Source organism: Sus scrofa, chromosome 7 (genome assembly GCF_000003025.6).
Source record: "Sus scrofa isolate TJ Tabasco breed Duroc chromosome 7, Sscrofa11.1, whole genome shotgun sequence".
Classification (NCBI taxonomy): Eukaryota; Metazoa; Chordata; class Mammalia; order Artiodactyla; family Suidae; genus Sus; species Sus scrofa.
The window spans coordinates 52088607-52108444 of record NC_010449.5 but is presented as its reverse complement, the minus strand read 5'-3'; the positions used below and the strand labels follow the sequence as shown (position 1 = coordinate 52108444).

The 19838-nt window shown below is 49.1% G+C and overlaps 1 protein-coding gene across 4 annotated transcripts in view; it reads right to left on the bottom strand.

The window, feature by feature from the left end:
• Nucleotides 4019-19838, bottom strand: part of HOMER2 (homer scaffolding protein 2) — a 103174-nt gene continuing 87354 nt past the window's right edge. For all 4 annotated transcript variants that reach the window (XM_001927296.5, XM_021098885.1, XM_005666110.3 and 1 more), the window contains 4 exons: nucleotides 18260-18416; nucleotides 15963-16073; nucleotides 15220-15300; nucleotides 4019-14048 (listed from right to left, as the gene is read on the bottom strand). In XM_001927296.5, coding sequence (XP_001927331.2) covers nucleotides 13860-14048; nucleotides 15220-15300; nucleotides 15963-16073; nucleotides 18260-18416 — 538 coding nt within the window. In that variant the 3' untranslated portion in view covers nucleotides 4019-13859. The remainder of the gene's footprint in view (nucleotides 14049-15219; nucleotides 15301-15962; nucleotides 16074-18259; nucleotides 18417-19838) is intronic.

The window sequence follows — 19838 nt, the reverse complement described above, 5'->3', positions numbered from 1 at the left end:
GCAGCCTGGCCCTCCACGCGTGGCTGGAAAACCTTCAGCGTGGCCACTGCCAGGCGGTCCTGCCTTCCCTGACCTCCAGTGATGCTGACCCGATCCAGCTCCCCTGCACGAAGGTCCTCACTCTGCCCCTGGGCCCAGGGACTGGCTTCTGTCCCCAGAGACTGGTTTCTGTCCCCACTGCTCCCTTTCCTCTCTGCAGGTTCCCAGGGGTGCTGCACAGGGGGACGTTCCCTGCATGGTCGCACATCCCAAAGGCAGGTCAAGCAGCTGAGCCCCCAGGCTGCCACCTCCACCAACAGACAGGCCAAGCTCAGCACTACAATTTTCTCTAGAAAGAACTCTGTATTTTTGAAAATGGCAAAATCAGAGCTTTGTTGGACTTTCTTACGCTTATTTTGCGATTTGGTATATTTATTTTAATTATTGTGATGTTAGCATTTTGAGACACCAGTCAGCTTATTTAGGCTTGGATGAGTCTCAGAATTTGCTTCTAAGGGCTGCCAAAGATGCGAAGCCTTCCAAAAAAGATCCTTTTTTCAGGACAAGTTCTCCCAATTAAAACTCCTCCCCCAACTATCCTCAGTGCATTGAAGCTTCTCCTTCTCTGGAAACTTCTCTCCTTCATTTCCCCCTTTTCCCCTTCTTCCAGCCAAGCCTTGAATTAAGCCTCTGGCCACAGGGAGTCCAGGGCCAAGGGGAGGAACAAGTATTGTCAACTCTTGTGAAGCTTCAAACTCTCCACCATCCCCTGTGATGCTCTCCCCTGTGATGCTCTCTGGCCCCCACAGGGAAAGGCCTGCCCCTCAGCACAGTGTACCAACCCTCAGAGACCTGGTTGCTGTACCCACACCCCCCCCACCCACTGCCTCTTCCCCCAAAGGGTCATTCTCTTAAGCCTAAGTGCCTGGGATGTCCCAGTCCTTGGCCACCCTGTCCCAGCAAATCCACAGCCACCTTCAGTCTCAACCCCACAGCATCCAGCTTTCTGCCTTCCACGGTCCCCGATTCTCCTACAGGCCCACTGCTCCTTGTCTCGGACGTCAATCGTGCTCCCTCCCCAGTCCCCAGCCCTGGCCATAAGGGCAGTGCGCTGCAAACATGTTTTAAAACCCTGAGATGGCCCTCTGCCCAACGCTGATTCTTGGAGAGCCAATCTGTAATGTAACTGGAAGCATCCTATGGATTGTTTTGGAATGAAAAACCATGAGCTGGGCCAAACTTCCTTCTTCATTTGTTCCCTTGTCTAGTATTAGAATTGGGGAATCAAGCAGGGAGCAGCAGGGACCAGAATCAAGAGGTTTTTGATTAATGACCATCCACCAGGTTAAACCATGTAGTTGACTGAATTTACATGGCAGAGCTTCTTAATTCCTAGATGCATAAACTCACATGAGAAATGTATTGGTTTTCTGTTGCTGCCATAACTATCTACCACAAAGGCAGGGGCGTAATAACTCAAATGTATTATCTTACCGTGTCATGGGTCCGCAGTCCGACTTGGGGCTCAATGGCCTGACATCATGGTGTTGGCAAGGATGCATTCCTTTCTGATGGCTCTGGGGGGGAAGCTGTTTCCTTGCCTTTTCCAATTTGTAGAAGCTGCCTTCCTTGCCTTGTGGCCCCTTCATGTCTCTTCAAAGCCAGCACGCTGCATCTCTCTGACTCTCCTTCTGTCATCATCTCTCTCTGACCCCAGCCTGGAAAGATCCTCTGCTTTTAAGAACTCATGTGATGGAGTTCATGCTGCGGCATCTTGAGCGCATGGGATGTAGGTTCGATCCCCAGCCTGGCACAGTGGGTTAAGGATCTGACATTACCACAGCTGCAACTTAGGTGACTATGGAGGCTCAGATCTGATCCCTGGCCTGGGAACTCCATATGATGTGGGGTGACAAAAAAAAAAAAAAAATACAAAATACAAAAAAGAACTCATTTGGAGTGCCAATCACGTCTCAGCGGTAACAAACCCAACTGGCAGCCATGAGAATACAGGTTCGATCCCGGACCTTGCTCAGTGGTTTAAGGATCCGGTGTTGCCATGAGCTGTGGTGTAGATTGCAGACTCAGCTTGGATCCTGCGTTTCTGTGGTTGTGGTGTAGGCCAGCAGCTACAGCTCCAATTTTACCCTTAGCCTGGAAACCTCCATATGCCGTGGGTGCAGCCCTAAAAAAAAATCATATGATTATGGCGTTCCCATGTGGCTCAGTGGATTAAGAACCTGATGCAGTGTGAGGATGCAGGTTCCACCCTGGTCTTGCTCAGTGGGTTAAGGATTCGCTGTAGTTCGCAGATGCAGCTCAGATCCAGTGTGGCTGTGGCTGGGGTCTGCAGATGCCGCTCCAATTTGACCCCTAGCCCGGGAACTTCCATATGCCATAGATGCAGCCATAAAAAGAGAACAATAAAAATTTTTTAAAAAAGAACTCTTGTGGGAGTTCCCGTGGTGACTCAGTGGTTAACGAATCTGACTAGGAACCATGAGGTTGCGAGTTCAATCCCTGGCCTCGCTCAGTGGGTTAAGGATCTGGCGTTGCCGTGAGCTGTGGTGCAGGTCGCAGATGTGGCTCGGATCCCGCATCGCTGTGGCTGTGGCATATGCCAGCAGCTGCAGCTCCAACTGGACCCCTAGCCTGGGAATGTCCATATGCCGTGGGTGTGGCCCTAAAAAGACAGAAAGCCAAAAACAAAAACCAAAAGGTCCAGGTCAAATGCCCTGGAAGTGAAACATGGGAACTGACTGGTATAAGGAGGCCCCTCTGGGCAATGGTCTGAGCAGTGCTCGGGGTCAGAGACCCCCCCAACAAGCAAACGGCAAGGGCCTGCAAAGCCAGTGGGGATGGGTGGCTCAGAATCAACTCCACTTGGAGTGTGTGCTCATGCACACATGCACCAGCTTATCTAGCAGGGCCTTCACATGAGGTCACCCTCCACCCCAAACTTTTGTGGCCAACAGGGTGTCAGGACCTAGGACAGCCTCATGGAGGTTTCTGCAGCATGGGAACACCTGAGGAATGCTGGTATCCCAAGGGTGCAAGTGTGAAACAGAGGCAGAGGTGTGAGAGGGCAGGGGCAGGAACAGGGGACACCTCCCAAGAGATTCCCCCCCCCCCAGACCCCATACCTGGAGAAAAGAGGGGCCCAAGATTGCCTGAGATCAAATTCTATGAGCCTGGCAGAGCAAGGGCTCCAGATAGAAATCTACAGGAGCGAAAGGAAAACTGAGAAGATGTGGGCTGAGAGTCACACCTCCCCCACATATTCGGGAAAAGCTGGTTCTCTGCCTGGCACAGATTTTGCCAGGCGAATAACCTGCAAGAACAGCTCTGGAAAAATCTTTTCTGGGAGAATGAGTCTCTGAGATGAGCTTTTCTTCCAAAAGCCAGGAACACAAACATACATTCTCTGCTGCCTTCTGCTCAGAAGGCCAGGCTTGCAGAAGAAAAGTGCCTCCTGGGTTAAGAAAAGCTTCAGGAGCTCCCGTCATGGCTCAGGGGTTAATGAACCCGACTCGTGTCCATGAGGACTCGGGTTTGATCCCTGGCCTCTCTCAGTGGGTTAAGGATCCAGTGAGGCCATGAGCTGTGGTGTAAGGTTGCAGATGCAGCTCGGATCTGGTGTTGCTGTGGCCGTCGTGTAGGCTGGCGGCTACAGCTCTGACTCAGCCCCTAGTCTGGGAACCTCCATGTGCCACAGTGCAGCCCTAAAAAGACAAAAGACCGGAAAAAAAAAAAAGAAAAAGAAAAAAGAAAAGCTTTGCAATCAGCCCCATTGAGGCAGAACGTGACCAGCTGGAGGGCAGGTGTCCCCAAAGCATACCAGGCATGACGCTGCCCCCAGGCAGAAGCTGGAAATGACATACCCCCAAACCCTCATTCTGTTCCAAAGGCTTATGTGCCTCAACCCACACTGCCATCCTTGCTTTGGCTCAGGGAGTTACCCCAGAGAAAAGTCAACCTACCCTTAGGGAGATCCTGAGTTTCCAAAGTATCTTAAGACACAAAGAAAACTTTCATTGACTTAAAAACAGACACAAACTTTTACTGAACTATGTATTTCTACATAAACAACTCTGTTACAACAAACTCAGGTAAAATCCACAAAGGTATACACGTCTTTAAAGGAAAATCGTTTTCTCTTAAGTATAAAAAGATATTTTGCCAAATAACACCATACTGAAATACATAAAGCAAAAACTGTTAGAAACAAGAGAGACAGAGATACAATGGGAATGGGAGACTAACATATTTTCCTTAGTCTTTAGTGAATCAAGGAAGCAAAAATTAAAGGTCCATGATTTTGCAACTAATAAGGTCAAATTAATACATACAGATTGAATTCTGTTCCCTTCTGAGAATATACCTTCTTTTCCAGTTTTCTGGGAATATTGATTAAAATTAAGAATTTATTAGGTCCCAAGAAAACATCAGTAAACTCCAAAATGCAGAAATTGTACAGGCCATACCCTCTTTGACGGCAAGACAGTAAAAGTAGAAATTTATAACAAGTGTTAAAAACAACAACAACAAAAAGTATCGAACTATCTAGAAATTTAAAAGTATAATTTCAAATAACTCTTCAGTAAAAAATAAAGTCCAATCTGAAATTACAAATTATTTAAGGGATATGGATAAAGACCTATTCAGAAGAAAAGCCATATATATATAGCCTGGTGATTGCTAATAACTCTATCTACTATCAAACATGTTAAAATGGCATTCAACTTGAGAGAGTGAAAAAATAATAAAGGGAGAAATAAGAACAAAAGCAAACCAAAAAACTCCTAAAATGGTAAAACGGTACCTTAAGATATCAGTCCCAGAGTTGGTTCTTTGAAAAGATCAATGAAATAGACTAATTCTGAAAAACCGATCAGAATAAAAAGGGAAAGCAAAGACACAACTTTATGAATAACAAAAGAGAATACAGCCCCATGCCAGCAAATCTGAAAATCTTAACAGAATCATTATTGATGAAATTTAAACTGCCAAAAACTTAGAGACCAGGAAGAAAGTTTAAAGAGACTCATGAGCAAGGATTAACACTGAAAAAACTGCCAAAGAATTATTTCCTAAAAAGGCACTAGACTCAGACAGACTTATACATGTTATAAAAACTTCAAAGAGCAAAAAATTCTAAATATTAAACTGTTCCAGGGCATAAAAAAGAGAGAGCTTCCCAAGTTTTTTTTTTTTTTTAAGAAGTTAACGCAAACCCAACACCAATACCTGACAAAGAGAGCAGAAAAAACAACAACAATCCACCTTAACATATGAAAAATCCCAAAATGATGAGCAAATCAAATCCAGAATATTTTTCTTATTTTAAACATTTTATTTTAAAGCTCTTATTTTATTTCCATAGAAAAACCAGAAAATAGAGATGAGAATGAAAAATAAAAATCTACCAGAAACCAACCCATCATAAATAACCACTGTTAACATTGAATGAAGATGTACAGTGAAAGAATAATACACTGTGACAAAAACCAGATTTTCCTAAAAATGTAGAGATGGTTTAATACCAGCAAACCTATTAAAATGGTTATGTGAAGTCACGATAAAGAAAACTCATTCAATCATCTTGACAGATGTGGGGAAAAAAAGCCATTTAAGAAAATTCCAACATCTATTACTGATAAAACTTTCGGCAAACTAGAAAGAGAAGGGTGTAACCTTAATATACAAATTCAAATATTAAGAATATTTTATATGAAGAGTCAAATTTGTACTTTTGGAGAAACACTAGAGATTTTCTCGCCAGGTAAAAAATACATATATATAAAGAAGAATGGACCATACCGGTACCATTTATGTACGTGTTATTTAACATTTTTCTAAAAGTGCTGGTCCGGGTGATAAGGAAGTGAAATCAGATTATTAAAAATATGGAGGTAAAGTTGTCATCACTGCTCAGAACTACTGTCCACCTGAAAAAGGCAGAAGAATTAACAATAACAACAAAACTATTAAAATGAAAGGAAATTCAGTAACTGGCTAGTTACAAAATAAACAAAGGACCAACTGCCAAGTTAAACGCACTTACTAACCACCACACAGCTCTCTATGCAGAGTTAAGGAGAGTGAGGTAGATTTCTATGTGCCAACAGGAAGATGGCCAGATCTATCGCCAGTAAAGAATGTGAGTAGCGGAAGGGTGGTACCATTTGGTCCAAATGAAAAAAATGTATTTTAGGGAAAAAAATTTCTTTTGAGGACTATGCATCAACTGTTGACCATGTGGTCAAAATGAAAAAAAAAAAAAAGTTAGGAAAAAAAAATTTGAGGACTATACATCAACTGTTGACTATCTCGGGGCAAGAGGGATGGATTTTAATTCAGGGAACTTTCAGTTTCTTCACTGTGTTTTTTCATTATGTGTACAATTATGTATTTCGTTAATATTTTAAATCAGAAAAAAACCAATGGATTTAATTTCCATTAAAAAAAAAAAAAAAAAAGGAGTGCCGTACTTTTTTTTTTCTGTATTTTGTCTCTTTAGAGCCACAGCCACAGCATATTGGAGGTCCCCAGGCTAGGGGTCCAATCGGAGCTGAAGCTGCTGGCCTACACCACAGCCACAGCAATGCCAGATCTGAGCCATGTCTGTGACCTACACCACAGCTCACGGCAACAACAGATCCTTAACCCACTGAACGACCCAGGGATCGAACCCCCGTCCTCATGGATGCTAGTCTGGTTGGCTAATGGCTGAGCCACAATGGGAACTCAAGGAGTGCTGTACTTTCATACTACCAGTAAGCACATAGAAAACGTAACGGACAAAAGAGCTCATTTACCACAGTAACCAGAACTACCAAAAATTATCTAAACTAGAAAAAATATACTGAGGAACATAATACTTTATAAATTTACTAAAATGGAAGGTTAAATATTACAAAGTAACATCAATTCTCTCTATGGTAACCTATAAATTTTACACAACCTTATTTCCAATTCTTCTAAACGTTACAAAATGATCCTGAATGACTTTTGGAAATATTAGCATCCGGAAAGGACTAGGCCTTCTTTTTTTTTTTTTTTTGGTTTTTTAGGGCCGCATGCATGGCATATGGAAGTTCCCAGGCTAGGGGTCCAATGGGAGCTGTAGCTGCTGGCCTATGCCACAGCCACAGGTGTAGCTGGCATCTAAGCTGCAACTTCAACCTACACCACAGCTCGAGGCAATGCCAGATCCTTAACCCCTTAATTGAATGAGGCCAGGGATCAAACCTGCATCCTCATGGGTACTAGTTGGGTTTGCAATTGCTGAGCCACAATGGGAACTTCTAGGACTTTTTTATTTTTTTGGTCTTTTTGCCTTTTCTAGGACTGTACCCATGGCATATGGAGGTTCCCAGGCTAGAAGTCTAATCAGAGCGGTAGCCGCCAGCCTGCGCCAGAGCCACAGCAGTGTGGGATCCGAGCCGCGTCTGCGACTTCCACCACAGCTCACGGCAGCGCCGGATCTTTAACCCACTGAGCGAGGCCAAGGATCGAACCCTCAACCTCATGGTTCCTAGTCGGATTCGTTAACCACTGAGCCACGACGGGAACTCCACATTTTTGAAGATGTTTAGTTAATGGGAATATTTAGTCTAAATCTGAGATGCTCAAACAATGTGGTACCAGTGCCAGAATGTACACAAAAGACCACAATGCAAAGTTCAGAAATACGCTTAGCGGTGTGTAACGGCTGGATACACAGTGAATGGGATTTCCTCCTAGCAGGGAAAGGATAGATGTTCCAATAAATGAGGTTGGGGTGATTTAGAAAATAAATTCCACATGGATCATATATTTAATCATAAATACTGATGAAAATTCATATGACCTTGGAATCAGAATTGCAAAGATCTGCATAAGCATGAGAGCAAAGGTTGCAATCATAAAGGAAAAGATAGATTTGACTAAAAATTTGTTAAATGAACTTTTAAAAAAATCATACGTGCAACTTTAAAAAAAATACATTTATGGGAGAAAAAAACTTAGAAATCAGTGAGACAGCGAAACGCTTTCTGAGGAAACTGGCCAGAGAAGATGAATAGGTAAACGACAAAAGGACATAGTCTAATAAATATTTTGGCTAGCGAGGGTCACACTTGAATCAAAAAATGCTTATCGAAATTAGCCTCCAGTCCCCATGGTAACACCAGCGTGAGAGAGGGAGTCGAACATTCTCACACGTTGCTAGTGGGACTATAATTTGGTATCGTCTTTCTGGAAGGCAATTCGAGGCAAGGGATGTTAAAAGTCCCCAAAACAGGCGTACTTTCTTACGGTCACACCGCAGGACCAAATTAACCCTGACATCCCAGTGCTGTAACACGTACCGCTGAGCCTTTCTTCACGCTACACGTCCGTGCAGGTGGGTGTCATGATGGGAGACGGGACACTCCACAGTTGCTCAGGGATGCGAGGGGCCAGCAGCTCCCGCCCTGGGACGTCACCATCTGTGGGGCAAGGTGACAGGGAGACGGGAGACCTGCACAGAGGCATATCCCAGTCTCGGCCTGGACGTTTCTCATGTCACTTTTGCTTATAGCTCCTTGGCCAGGATTAGTACCAGGGCCCCAAGTGACTTTAAAGGGCTGCAAAGGGGCATCTCCTGCATGTCCAGGAGGGAGAGGAGGGGATGGAGCTTGTATTGTCCATCACACTTTTGAGCCAGCAGGTCTAATTTTAGAAAATTATCCTCATGTTCTGAAAAATTCATCATCTCATTGAGTATGGCAGTAAAAAAAAACTGGAAACAACTTAAGTATCCAAGGTGCTACCTACATACATGTTAAAAATGAAGCAGTTACATACTTACTGGCATAGAAATATATTCACAATATAGCGTCAAAAGGGAAAAAAGCAAGTTATAAAACAGTACGTATAATATGATTGGATTTCATGGATAAAGGTAGTAAAACAAATACAGCTGCATAGAAAAAAGTCTGAAAAGAGATATACCAAAATGTTAACAGTGGTTATAATCAGATGGTGTAATAACAGGTGATGTTTTTCCTTTTCACGCATGTGCAGTTTCTTTTTTTTTTTTTTAAAAAAAGCATATATTAGTTATGTACCAAAAAGGCATTTTAAAAAGGAAAAAAAGAAACAAAAGAGTGTTCTTCAGAGAGTCCACTTATCCACCTCATACAGATCATTCAGGTCTTAAATTTGATGCAAGAAATGCCTACTTGTCAGTCACACCATAAGACATTGCTACACCTATTTAAAAGTCAGGACTTTGTATGAAAAGTGGTACAACAGGGTAAGAACAGTGACACATTCCCCACAGCTGCATATCATCAGACCTGTCAATCATCTGCTGAAACGTTCCCCACCCCCGTCTGGGCTCCGCCATGGCTTCTCTGGGCTCCTGCCAGGTACACTAGGGCCGGTGGCCCAGGGGCCACTCTTCACAAGGCTCTGCATTTGTCAGAGAGAGTAGGGCACTGGATGAACTCCACTCAAAAGATCCACAGGAGCTTCTCAAAGATGGATTCCAGAACATACAACATCACTACCTGGATGATTGCAGACTCCTCGTAGCTGTACATATTTTTTTATTAACATCCTCTCTTTGTTGTTTCTCCTGCATCTCTCTGCTGCTTCCTCTCCTAACACACACACACTCTTCAAAGTTCACTAGACTGTTTCATCCAGCTGCCAAATTCTTACCAGAGTCATCTGTTGCCTGGCTGGTGTTTAAAGCGGAACTGGAAAAACCCATATTCTTGAGATAGGAGCATGAAAAAAGACAGAGAAAACAACACACATTCCTATACGGGATTCCCCTCCATGCCGTCACCCCCACCAGCCCCAGAATATGTAATATTTCTTTAGGGGAGAAACCATGTACTCAGAAATCAGGGTCCTTTAAAACCATGCAAGTCACTTAAAAGTATATATGGACGTTGATTTGCAAGCTTTTCATTTAAATCATCTGTGCTTCAAAAGCCAGTGCCGTTTCAAGTGAGTAAAAGAATCCCAGCCTTCTGAAGAGCATGCAGCTACTTTCCGGGATGAGCAGAGCACCATGGCCGGCTCTGTCTTAAAGGGCAGCCTCTGCTCAATGCCATCCCGGCTGCCTGCCTTCTAAGGCGCACTCAGCCACACCAGACGTCCCACAATAAGGTCCCTGGCACGCCCTGTGGTTGGCTCTGGCTCTCACCCAAAGGCGCCCCAATTTCTACAGACAGCAATCTTTTCTATAGAAGGGGAGTCCTTTAAAAATGGGCAGGTCCGAATGCCTCTGGGCAGCACATTCACCACATCCCAGCCTTTCCTTGATGGTTTCTGTCAAATGCACTGCATACCAGTGAGGCATCAGTCAACCACCATCCAGGCTGTGTCTGTGGGCTGCTTGAGTCTAGAGACATCCATGGGGAGCTGGCGGGACAGGGACCAACTGCCCGCTGTGGACGGTCTTCCTAGGGGCTGGTCAGGTCCCACTCAACCTGCTCTAACCACTGGCTGGCCTGCTCCTTCCCAGAAAGGGGGTGGCAGGGACCTGTGATCTCTCGGCCAGCACTCTGTTGACCATCTTGAGGCCTCTCGCTTGTTTGGAACAAACTGCTCTGCCTCCACAAGAGCCATCCACGAAGACCTCAAAATGTGTCTCATTTCTCTGGCCTCTCACAGCACCCACAGCATTTTAACCAACAGTCTCTTGGAAAGATCCCTGTGAAACCAGAACCTTTGGAAAGTGGAACTTCCCGCAGTCATCAAAGTAATTCTGATTCACTCATTTCTAAGCTGTCATTTGCTGTGGACACACGGCAAGATGGGATAATTATGATGTGCTCTTAAACAGACATGAGATTTTTTTCCCTTGGCACCTAAAGGTCAGAGAAGAGCGCATGGCTCACGGAAAGACACTGGACCAGGGTCTAGAAGACCTGGGTCTGGCCCACGTCGCTGCTTCTACCAGGCTACCTCTGGGGCGTGTCACTTGTCTCTGTGGCCTCTGTAAAGTGAGTTCTGCTCTCTCACCAAAGTGAGATCCAAAGTGACAGCGTGCAGGAGAGTGTGGAACAGAAGGAGCACACAAGTTCCAGGCGCATGTGGATGTGGGCTCTCTTTTAAGGCCTGACCACACTGTCCCAGCCTGTCACTTGAGTGGCTCTCTGTGCCCCGGACTTCCCCTCGCTGCACCCAGCAGGTCTTGATTAGGAAGAAAAATTACTTTTAAGGGTTATTATGATTAAAGGACTCCAAATTTCACTTTGCTTCCTTTAGCCTCAGGTGTCACGGACACAGGGACAAAAAGCTAATCAAGGCTGAGGCAGCCAGTCTCGGAGATGTCGGCTTAGGAAATGTCACGTGGAAATGACAACACAGCCCTGGCCCTAAATCCTCCAACCACACAACGTGGCTGGGGTGTTTGTGAGTGACAGGTTTATGCTCTGCCTGCACTTGGCTTAAGATAATGACAACCAGAGGGCATAGTGCTGAGACTGGAGCAGGACTTCTGAGAAACGAGAGCGTCGGAAACTGGCTCAAGGGAGACGAGGATGAATTCAGAGGGTCATTCTCATTGCAGCCCCTGCAGTGCCAGAAGCTGTCAGACAGGACCAGTCTCTCAAATGTCTAGGTTGTCCTGGGCCTTTTTTTTTTTTTTTTAAGAAAGAAAATGAAGAAAAGCAGGAGGAACTGAAGGTCCAGGGCTTTTGTAAAGGTGCACTCTCCCTGCTGAGCCCAACTTAGCTTCCCCTTTAGAGGCTCCCCTACTGCTCCTAGTCCCTGGGCTGCAGAGTTTCGGGCCAGCCAAGGCCAGGGAATGTGGGGCTCTCAGCTCCTCACCTGCTACCCACAAGGGCTCCCCAAACTCTGCAAGGGTCGGTGAGTGGGGGTCACAGCTCTCGATCACACAGGGACTCAGCAGCCCACCGCAGTAATGGCTCTCCTGCTGCCACCGTTGTCTACAGCCACAGCTACGGCACGTGCAAGTGGCTTTGGCAACTCTATCCTCGAGGAATAGGTCCCCTGAGTCGGTTAAGATGGCCCCTTCTGGATGAAGAAGCCACCTGACAGGGGTGCTGGGCATCAAAAGACCCAAGGTGAGGTTTCAGAATCCCAGTGTCCACTGCTCCTGGGCAGCAACTTGCCCAGTGTGCTGACGGGTGGACTGGCCTGGCCGGAGAAGACTCCCCATTAGACCGACTCCTCCCAGCCGGCCCAGCTCTCTGGTCTCGTGGTCAGCAGGGAGCTGCTAACCACTGTCCTGAGAACCATCTGGAGCTCTGGGGAAAGGGCAGGGCCAGCGGTGCCCAATCTCAAATCACCAGGAGGGCTGGCCAGGCTTTCCATTTCAGCGTGCGGGTCTCCCCTACATGCCCCTGTGCTCCAGATCAGCAGCCTTCCCTCCTTCCCATCCTCCCAGAAAGACCTCCCTGCTCAGGGGGTGGTCTCAGCCAGACAAAGGAGGGCAGCAGGACTTGTAAAGTCCACCCAGGGCCTGGGTCATATCCCCAGGCTACTTTATTGTCTATGGAAAACCAGCAGAGAGAAATCCTAATGTGTGAGAGGTCTCGAAGCCAGGAAGGGGTACCAAAGCCTCCCCCCACCTCCTCCAAAAGCATTTAGAAATGCCCACAGCCAGGGATTCAGACCTTCTGGCCATGCACAGGGCAAACCAAATGGCCACTGGCCCCACTGAGAAACTTGGTGACAGAGGAGAAGTGTAGGGCTCTGGTTTCTTCAGAGCAGGAGGCAGACCTGGGCAGAACACCTTCCTCTCAGGCTGAGGCTCAGCCACGTGGAGCCAACTCTCTCCCTCGTGGGCCTGTGTGATTTCATTTTCAACTGACTAAATCCAACAGAGGATCCCACTTTAGATCTCAAGCCCTGGGTAGCCCCTGGGTCAGGGCCCGTCAGTGGTCCTGGAATCCCCAGGCCACAGGCGCCCACCTGGAGAGGAAGGGTGGCTCCAGTGTCAGGGGTCCCCAGGGACAGAGCACCAGGGATGGGCTCCTGAGGGGGCCTCAGACCAGCTCCTGCTGCTTCCACTGCCATGTTCCCAGCCTCAGGGCCACCTGAGCCAGTCCGTGAGGTGGACCACAAAGTCACATTCATGCCTGATAATGACCCAGGGCACCAGAGCAGTGGACTGTTCACCAGGAGCTTGATGGGGGGGGGGGGGGTTGATTAAAACACTAAATTCTGTTTATATGTTTAATTGAACAAATATTTATTAAGCACCTACTTTGTGCCAAGCACTGTGCTAGGTACCCTTACCACGTGCTGTCCCCACAGCAGGGTCATCTGCTCAGAAATGAAAACCCAGAAAAGGAACATTGTTGCAACCCTACAAACCGGGGTGGGGGACAGGGGGGAGGGAGTGGATGCAGGTGATTCCTGCGCCAGAAATCGCACTCATCAGAAACTTGTTTTCCTTCTCTGGACAAACCTCTCCTAAGTGGTGGCTGTAAAGCATCTCTACACACAGAGGGAAGCTTCTCTCGCCTCGCCCCACACACGCGTGCCTGGCGGACGTTCGCATACTCTGGACGCTACTCAAAAGGAGCTGGAAAGGGTATTCATATTTGGATTAGAAAATACTTTTTTTTTTTTTTTTTCAGTTCTTATGGTTGCAACAGCCCTTAAGAAAGATAGAAACATCCCTGCCCTGACTGCGTAAACGTTTTAAGGTAGACCTAGTTCTGGATTCCTGAGTCAGCATCGTCCAGGCGTCCACAACCCCGCCAGGCCAGAGAAGCGAGGGCGGATTTCGATTCTGGGGAGGAGAGAGTGGACGGCGTCCCCCGGTTTGGAAACACGACAAACGGCGCCTGCGTTTACAGAAGCCACGCGAACAGGAGGAGGTCCTAGTGCTACCAGCTCACGCGCACCCCAGGGACTCCCGAGCCCTAGTTGTCGGCGCCCAGCTTGGAGAGGCCCCGGCGGAAGTCGTGCAGGTCGTCGATCTTCCCGTCTAGCACCTCCAGGAAGCTCTTGAGCTCCACCTTCAGGTGGCGCTGTCGGTACCTGCTCTCCTCGATGTCTGTCTTCAGAGACCGCACTTTGTCCTCCAGGTTCTGATTGTCTCTCTCGGCCGCCTGAGCAAAGCGAGAGAGAAGGGGCTGGGCTACCGAGCGGTAGGAGCCCCGCTGAGACCCAGGACAGCCGGACTGTGCGTCCCCGCGGGCCCGCCTCCACGGAGGTGTGACATCCCCGGGCAGCAAGCCTATGCTCTCTGGTCCCCGCTGTTCTCCCCCGCGGCCGGTGCCAATGGGCGGGGCGCATTGCCCAACATCTGGCCTAAAAATCGATGTTCCCCGCTCCTGGCCTCAAACGGAAGGCAGAACTGCCTAAAGGACGCCTCCTGCCCAAAGGAGCCTGCTGCTAAGCGACACTGTCCCAAGTGCCCAGCAGAGGAATTCTGAAAGCCTAGCACACCGGCTTTTCAGCCCCAGCCCCAGGCTGGTCAGCAGAGGGCCCCCTTTGGGTTCTGATCTGAGACAGGGAGAAGCAGCACAAAGAGGAGAGTGACTTGATGCTAGGGGTCACACAGGGAAGGCGAGGCCTCCTCTGCCCCAGGCCAGCCCCAGCCCCAGCAAGGGAGGACTGGCCCGGCCAGACACAGGGACAGTGGGTCTGTGCACTGGCTGTCCTGCGGGTGCCGTGGAGACGTTCAAGCTCCCGGGGGCCGGACTGCTGTGCGTCCTTCCATGAGGCTCAAGCCCTACTCTTCATACCAACCAAGAGCTTCCATCTTTTGGGTACAAGACGAGATTTTGTGAACATGTGTAAAGGAACCAGTACTAATACTGAATTGGGAACCTGAACAAAGTGCTCTTTGAAGCAAGGAGACCCTCCAAGGTGAAAATGGAGCTGAAGAGACTCCTTTCCTTTTATGGTCAGAAATCTGATGCTTGCAAATGGGGGGCCTGCCTAAGGACATGTCCAAGGTCACCGGGTGGGGAGATGGAATAGCCCTCGGGTCTCATGCCCTCAGCCCTCCCTTCTGTCATTTGCTTCTCACCCTTCTGTGGTTCTGTAGGGACGTCTATGGGTGGGAAACAATCACCCACACCACGTTATACACAGGATACCTTCGTGCAAGGGGATGAGCCAAGAGACAAACGCCAGGGGGCAGAGCACACAATCACCCTGGCTTTTTAGGAACACAAAGTCACTTGTCCTTAGCCAGCAAGGCGTGAAAGGGAGGGGCCTCAAAGAACGGGGTAACCCGACAGATGCCAAGGGGGATGTGTTCCCCGTCCTTACCTCTAACTTCTCAGAGACGTACTCACACTCTGACATGAGCTGAGGTATGATTTCACTTTGTTTTCGGAGGTCTTTCAATTCCTGCAGGAGACGGAAATTTGAAAAGAATGTGAAAGCACGTCAGATAAACACGTATTCTTGAAAATCCCCAACCTGTGCAGCTTTTGGAACCAGTGTTGTCTGCGTAAATGATAAGATGACAGTGCTTAACACACATCAGGTAATTCCAGAGGCTGAGTAGGTTACGTGCGTTCATGCCCCAACTCTGTACCCCGCCAGGCATGGCGAGGTCTTGGTATGATTCTTGCTCTGCAGATGGGGAAACCAAGGCTGAGAGAGGACCGGCTCCTTGCCCTGGGTCTCCATCCTCTGTGTACTGAGCTGCCCAGAAAATAAATGACTGTGTGACTGGGGGTTCGGGCAGCACCGGAGAGCAGATTTCAAATTCTGATGAGAGACCATCTACAAAAAGTCTCCAAGTGTTTTTGCAAAAGTTCCACTGCCTCTTGGATCTGAGTGACTGACTATATACGTACAATGAGGAGGCTGCAGAGGGTCGTCAGGCCTTTGTCTGGACTACGTGTGCCTTGGTGTGACTCTCGGCTTTGTCTGTGTGCTGATGTCCTGGCAGCTGCCAGGGCCGGTCACATGCGCCACAGCCATCTGCCGTGTCCTTGGGCGGAGATCAACCCCCAAAGGCCCCGGGGACACCGAGTGGCACTGCTCAGCGCTGCTCCACTCACCGTCTCCTTTTCTCGGAGTTCCGACTCCAGGTCCTCAATTCTTCTCTTCAGCTGGGTGTTCTTCTCCTTCTCTCTGTTGATCTCACTGCACTGCTCTTCCAGCTCGTCGATCTTTATCACATGTTAAAGCAGGGATTTAGTCATTAAACAAAAACATCACCGCAGCTCTGTTGGTACTTTCTTTTAAAATCAACCATAAATTAACACTTAGAAATTCTTCCTTGTGGCTATGAACAAACTCTCTGAGGCTCCCCTGAGCTGCTTGCCCCTGCGGGCAGATAGCTTATTTAATACCAACTGAGTATAAGTCATAAAACCTGGCTTCAGGATGCTCTGGGCTTCTGGTCTGCTCTCAGTCACAGGACAAAAGCTTCAGGTTTGCTTTAAGGATCCGTCACAAACAGGGGCCAGGTGTCCCATGAATCCAAATGCTTCTCCCCAGAATGATTTTCACATCATTTGAATCATGCCCTGAATGATTCTGTTGCATCTCAAGGGTTTTTACGCCAGCAGGGTAGAGAACTGAGCAGCTCTGTGAGACAGGGGCCACCAGATGGGGCGCAAGGACATTTCAAACGTTTTAAATCAAGATGACCTTTCCCCACTGACGCACGCAGGAGTCTGGCCTGTGGGCCTCTTCCTAGAGAGATGATGCGACCACAGGCTGACTTGGCAAATCCCCAGAGCGTGTCTTTCTCTCCTTCCCAAGCCTGACCCCCTAGAAGGGATCAAAGGCCTGAAAACCTTGGCACGGCTGTCAGACGCCAGGCATTTCCCAGGGGCCAAGGTGCGGGTGCCGAGTGGATGTCAGGACCAGAACCAACAAGTAACACAAGAGCATCACAGTGATGGGGTCACCCCATGCAGGTGGCAGCCCTCGCTCAGGGTGAAGGGCCCTGGGCTGGTACCACGAGGATAATTCTCAGAGGTGACCTGCACCAACCCTCAGGGTCTGAACCCCCGGCTGTAGGAGCTGTGGGAGGTCCCGCCCACTTCCACCTCCCCCTGGAAATGACGTTTTCAGTTCTTCCCATCCAGGGAAGCTGATGCTCCTCTCAGGGATCAAGCGCCATGAGATGCACTTCCTCCACTACCCCCGCTCCACTCTTGGGTTCTTAGACACAAAGCAAGAAACCCAGCTCTCTGCTCAGAAAAAGAAAGAAAGGGCAATGGATCCCTCTGGCAGGCGGATCAGCCGGGCCTCCAGAAGGGAACCCGCAGAGTCAGCTCTTGGCCTGTGCCCCTTCCTGTCAGCACTTTCTGCAGAATCGACACGAGGCAGTTTTACGTGCCATCTGCACCAAAGTAACACGTGAAACAGGGGCGTGGTTTCCAGAGGCTCCACTCAGGACATGGGGAGCAAGTACCAATCTCAGCAGGACATGGACCCTGAAATCCTGCACCTGCAAAGCAGACTGTGCACCAACTGGGGGGATAAACGTGCCGGCCACCAGACGTTCTCTCGTGGCTCCGCGGGTTAAGGATCCAGTGTTATCGATGCAGAGGCTTGGGTCACTGCTGGGGTGTGGGTTCGATCCCTGGCCCCAGAACTTCCACATGCCGGCAGGCATGGCTGACGACCGAAATGGCACAGCAACCTCAGGACCTCACTTGGGGATTTTGTGGTCACCCCAAAACTTCCTCATCAACTCGGCCCAACACCAGAATGTGAGTGACTAATTACAGGAAAGGGAGCAGGTGAATTCTGAACCAATCGAAAAGCTCAGGTGTGAAGGTGAGAGGGCAGAGGGCACATGACGGCAGTTGGCACCCACCCACTACCCACCTCACACCTCAAGTGCTAGGTTCCTTTCCGCACTGCCAGATTCACGTTTGTAGAAATAGCGAACTACACATGGAAGCGAGGGTTCTGACCCATCACTCCTCACCATTTCCTGAATCTGTTCTCCTCACTCACCCTCTGGCTCCCTTTCCTCTACTGAAAATCACTGGACCACAGAAAATGCCGGGGGAGGCCGCCCACAAAAGGCCAGCCCATAGCCGGCATCAGAGGGAGCTTGTGGTACAAGGCCAAGCTGAAATCTCCCACCAATCTGTCTTCTTTGCAATAGGAATTATAAAACTTGGTTCAATGTGTGTACTAAGTCAGTTCTGTACGTGGTTGTGTTCCTACTAAGGCGGGCAGGAGGTGGGGGGGGGGGGTTGGTCAAAGGGAGACGGCAGGGGTCATCCTCCTGCCCAGGGGCCAAGGGCCAAGTGGAGGCAGTGGGGAGAGGAAGACTGGGGTGCTCCCACCCCCTGACCAGGCTGCCATCCCCATGGCTCCCCGCGCCCACCTTGTTCCGGAGCCGGTCATTCTCATCCCGGCAGAGGGAGAACTGCCTCTTCCACTGCTCCACACTGGCCGCCGACTCCTGCAGCGCTGTGGTCAGCCGGGCGTTGCTCTCCCGCAGGGTCTGCAGTTCGATCTCCCATTTCTTCACGTTGGCAGCACTGCGGAGCGGGGGACAGGCGGTGACGGGGATGGCAGGCACTGCCACCCCACTGGGAAGGGGGAACCCAGCCGCCCCGTCCACCCGTCTCCTGGGGCCACAGCCTCTCCCACCGGTGGCCTGGCTCTGAAGACCACGTGCCACGCGGGACCAGCGCTTCCCTTCAGGGGGAGCGTGTCACCTTGCTGGGCCACTTTCTCATGGCACTGCTCTAGAAGAGAGCAGCACTCAGAGAGGGAAGACATGAAACGAAGAATGAAGCCCCAGACGGCGGTGGAGACCCCCGGCCGCAGGACGCTTCTCTCCTGCTGCATGTCCGGTTCCGTCCTGAGATGCGCCTCAGGGACAGAGGCTCTGAAGTGCCAGGGGTACCTCTGAGACCCTCGTGAAGGCTGAGGACCCATTCAGCAAGCTCTGACACCCTCTCCCCGGAGCCCAGTGAACTGGATTGTCCCAGCCTGACCCCAGGTGGCAACAGTCTCAGCACAGCTTGTGCCTCCTCAGGTCTTTCAAGGAACCCAGGTTTGAGAGCCGAGGACTTGAGGACAGAGGAGGCAGTGGCTGGGAGTCCTGTGGGCAGAACTGGGGTTCCAAGCATCCCTGGTGCCGAGCGTGACCTGCATCACAGCTCATAGCAACGCAGGATCCTTAACCCATTGGCGGGACAGGGCAGAGCTGCACAGCACAAGCCCATCGGAAAGTAGCTGGCCTCTCATCAATATTGCCTGGCCAAGGAGAGTTCTGACTCTAAAGGCTTCTTCTTTTTCTCTTTATGGAAATACAACTGTATTTGAAGAATCTGTGTTATCTTCTATCACTGGAAAGTCACTAGGAATGTGACTGGAAAATACATACTTTGGGTTTCAAACACGCCAGACTGAAAAGATAGAAAAATACTATTATGTGATGAATTTCAGAGTTGACTGAGAATTTGAGCTAATTTCGGGAAACGGCTTGCACACTGCTTTCTGTACTTCACTAGTCCATTAAACTGGGACTTCTTTTTTTTAATTTTAAACATTTATTTTTAGGAGTGAAACGTTTTCATCCAGGCAGCCCACTGTGAGTTAAACAACCAAAAATAGTCCTCACAAGCATCTGATGAGTAAGAAACAAGACCAGCCACAGCTTTGTCCTGTGAAGTGCCTGACAAAACCCACAGATCAAAGAAGGTGGCTGGATCTCAGGGTCCCATGTTCTTCCTGGAATTCCTAGGTTAGGGCCCAGGAATGAAGCTCCAAGCACTGGTAAGGCCCGCTGGTTGCAGAGGTAGGTGCCAACCCTTTGGTGTCGCCAGCTGTGGGATGAGACTGGCTGCCTCTGGGAAGGTTCTGAAAGAGACTGCAGCTGCAGCTCTGAGGAAAGGTAGGCAGTGGGGGCCAGTGGGAAATTTACCAGCCATGTGACCTTCGGCAAGGACTCA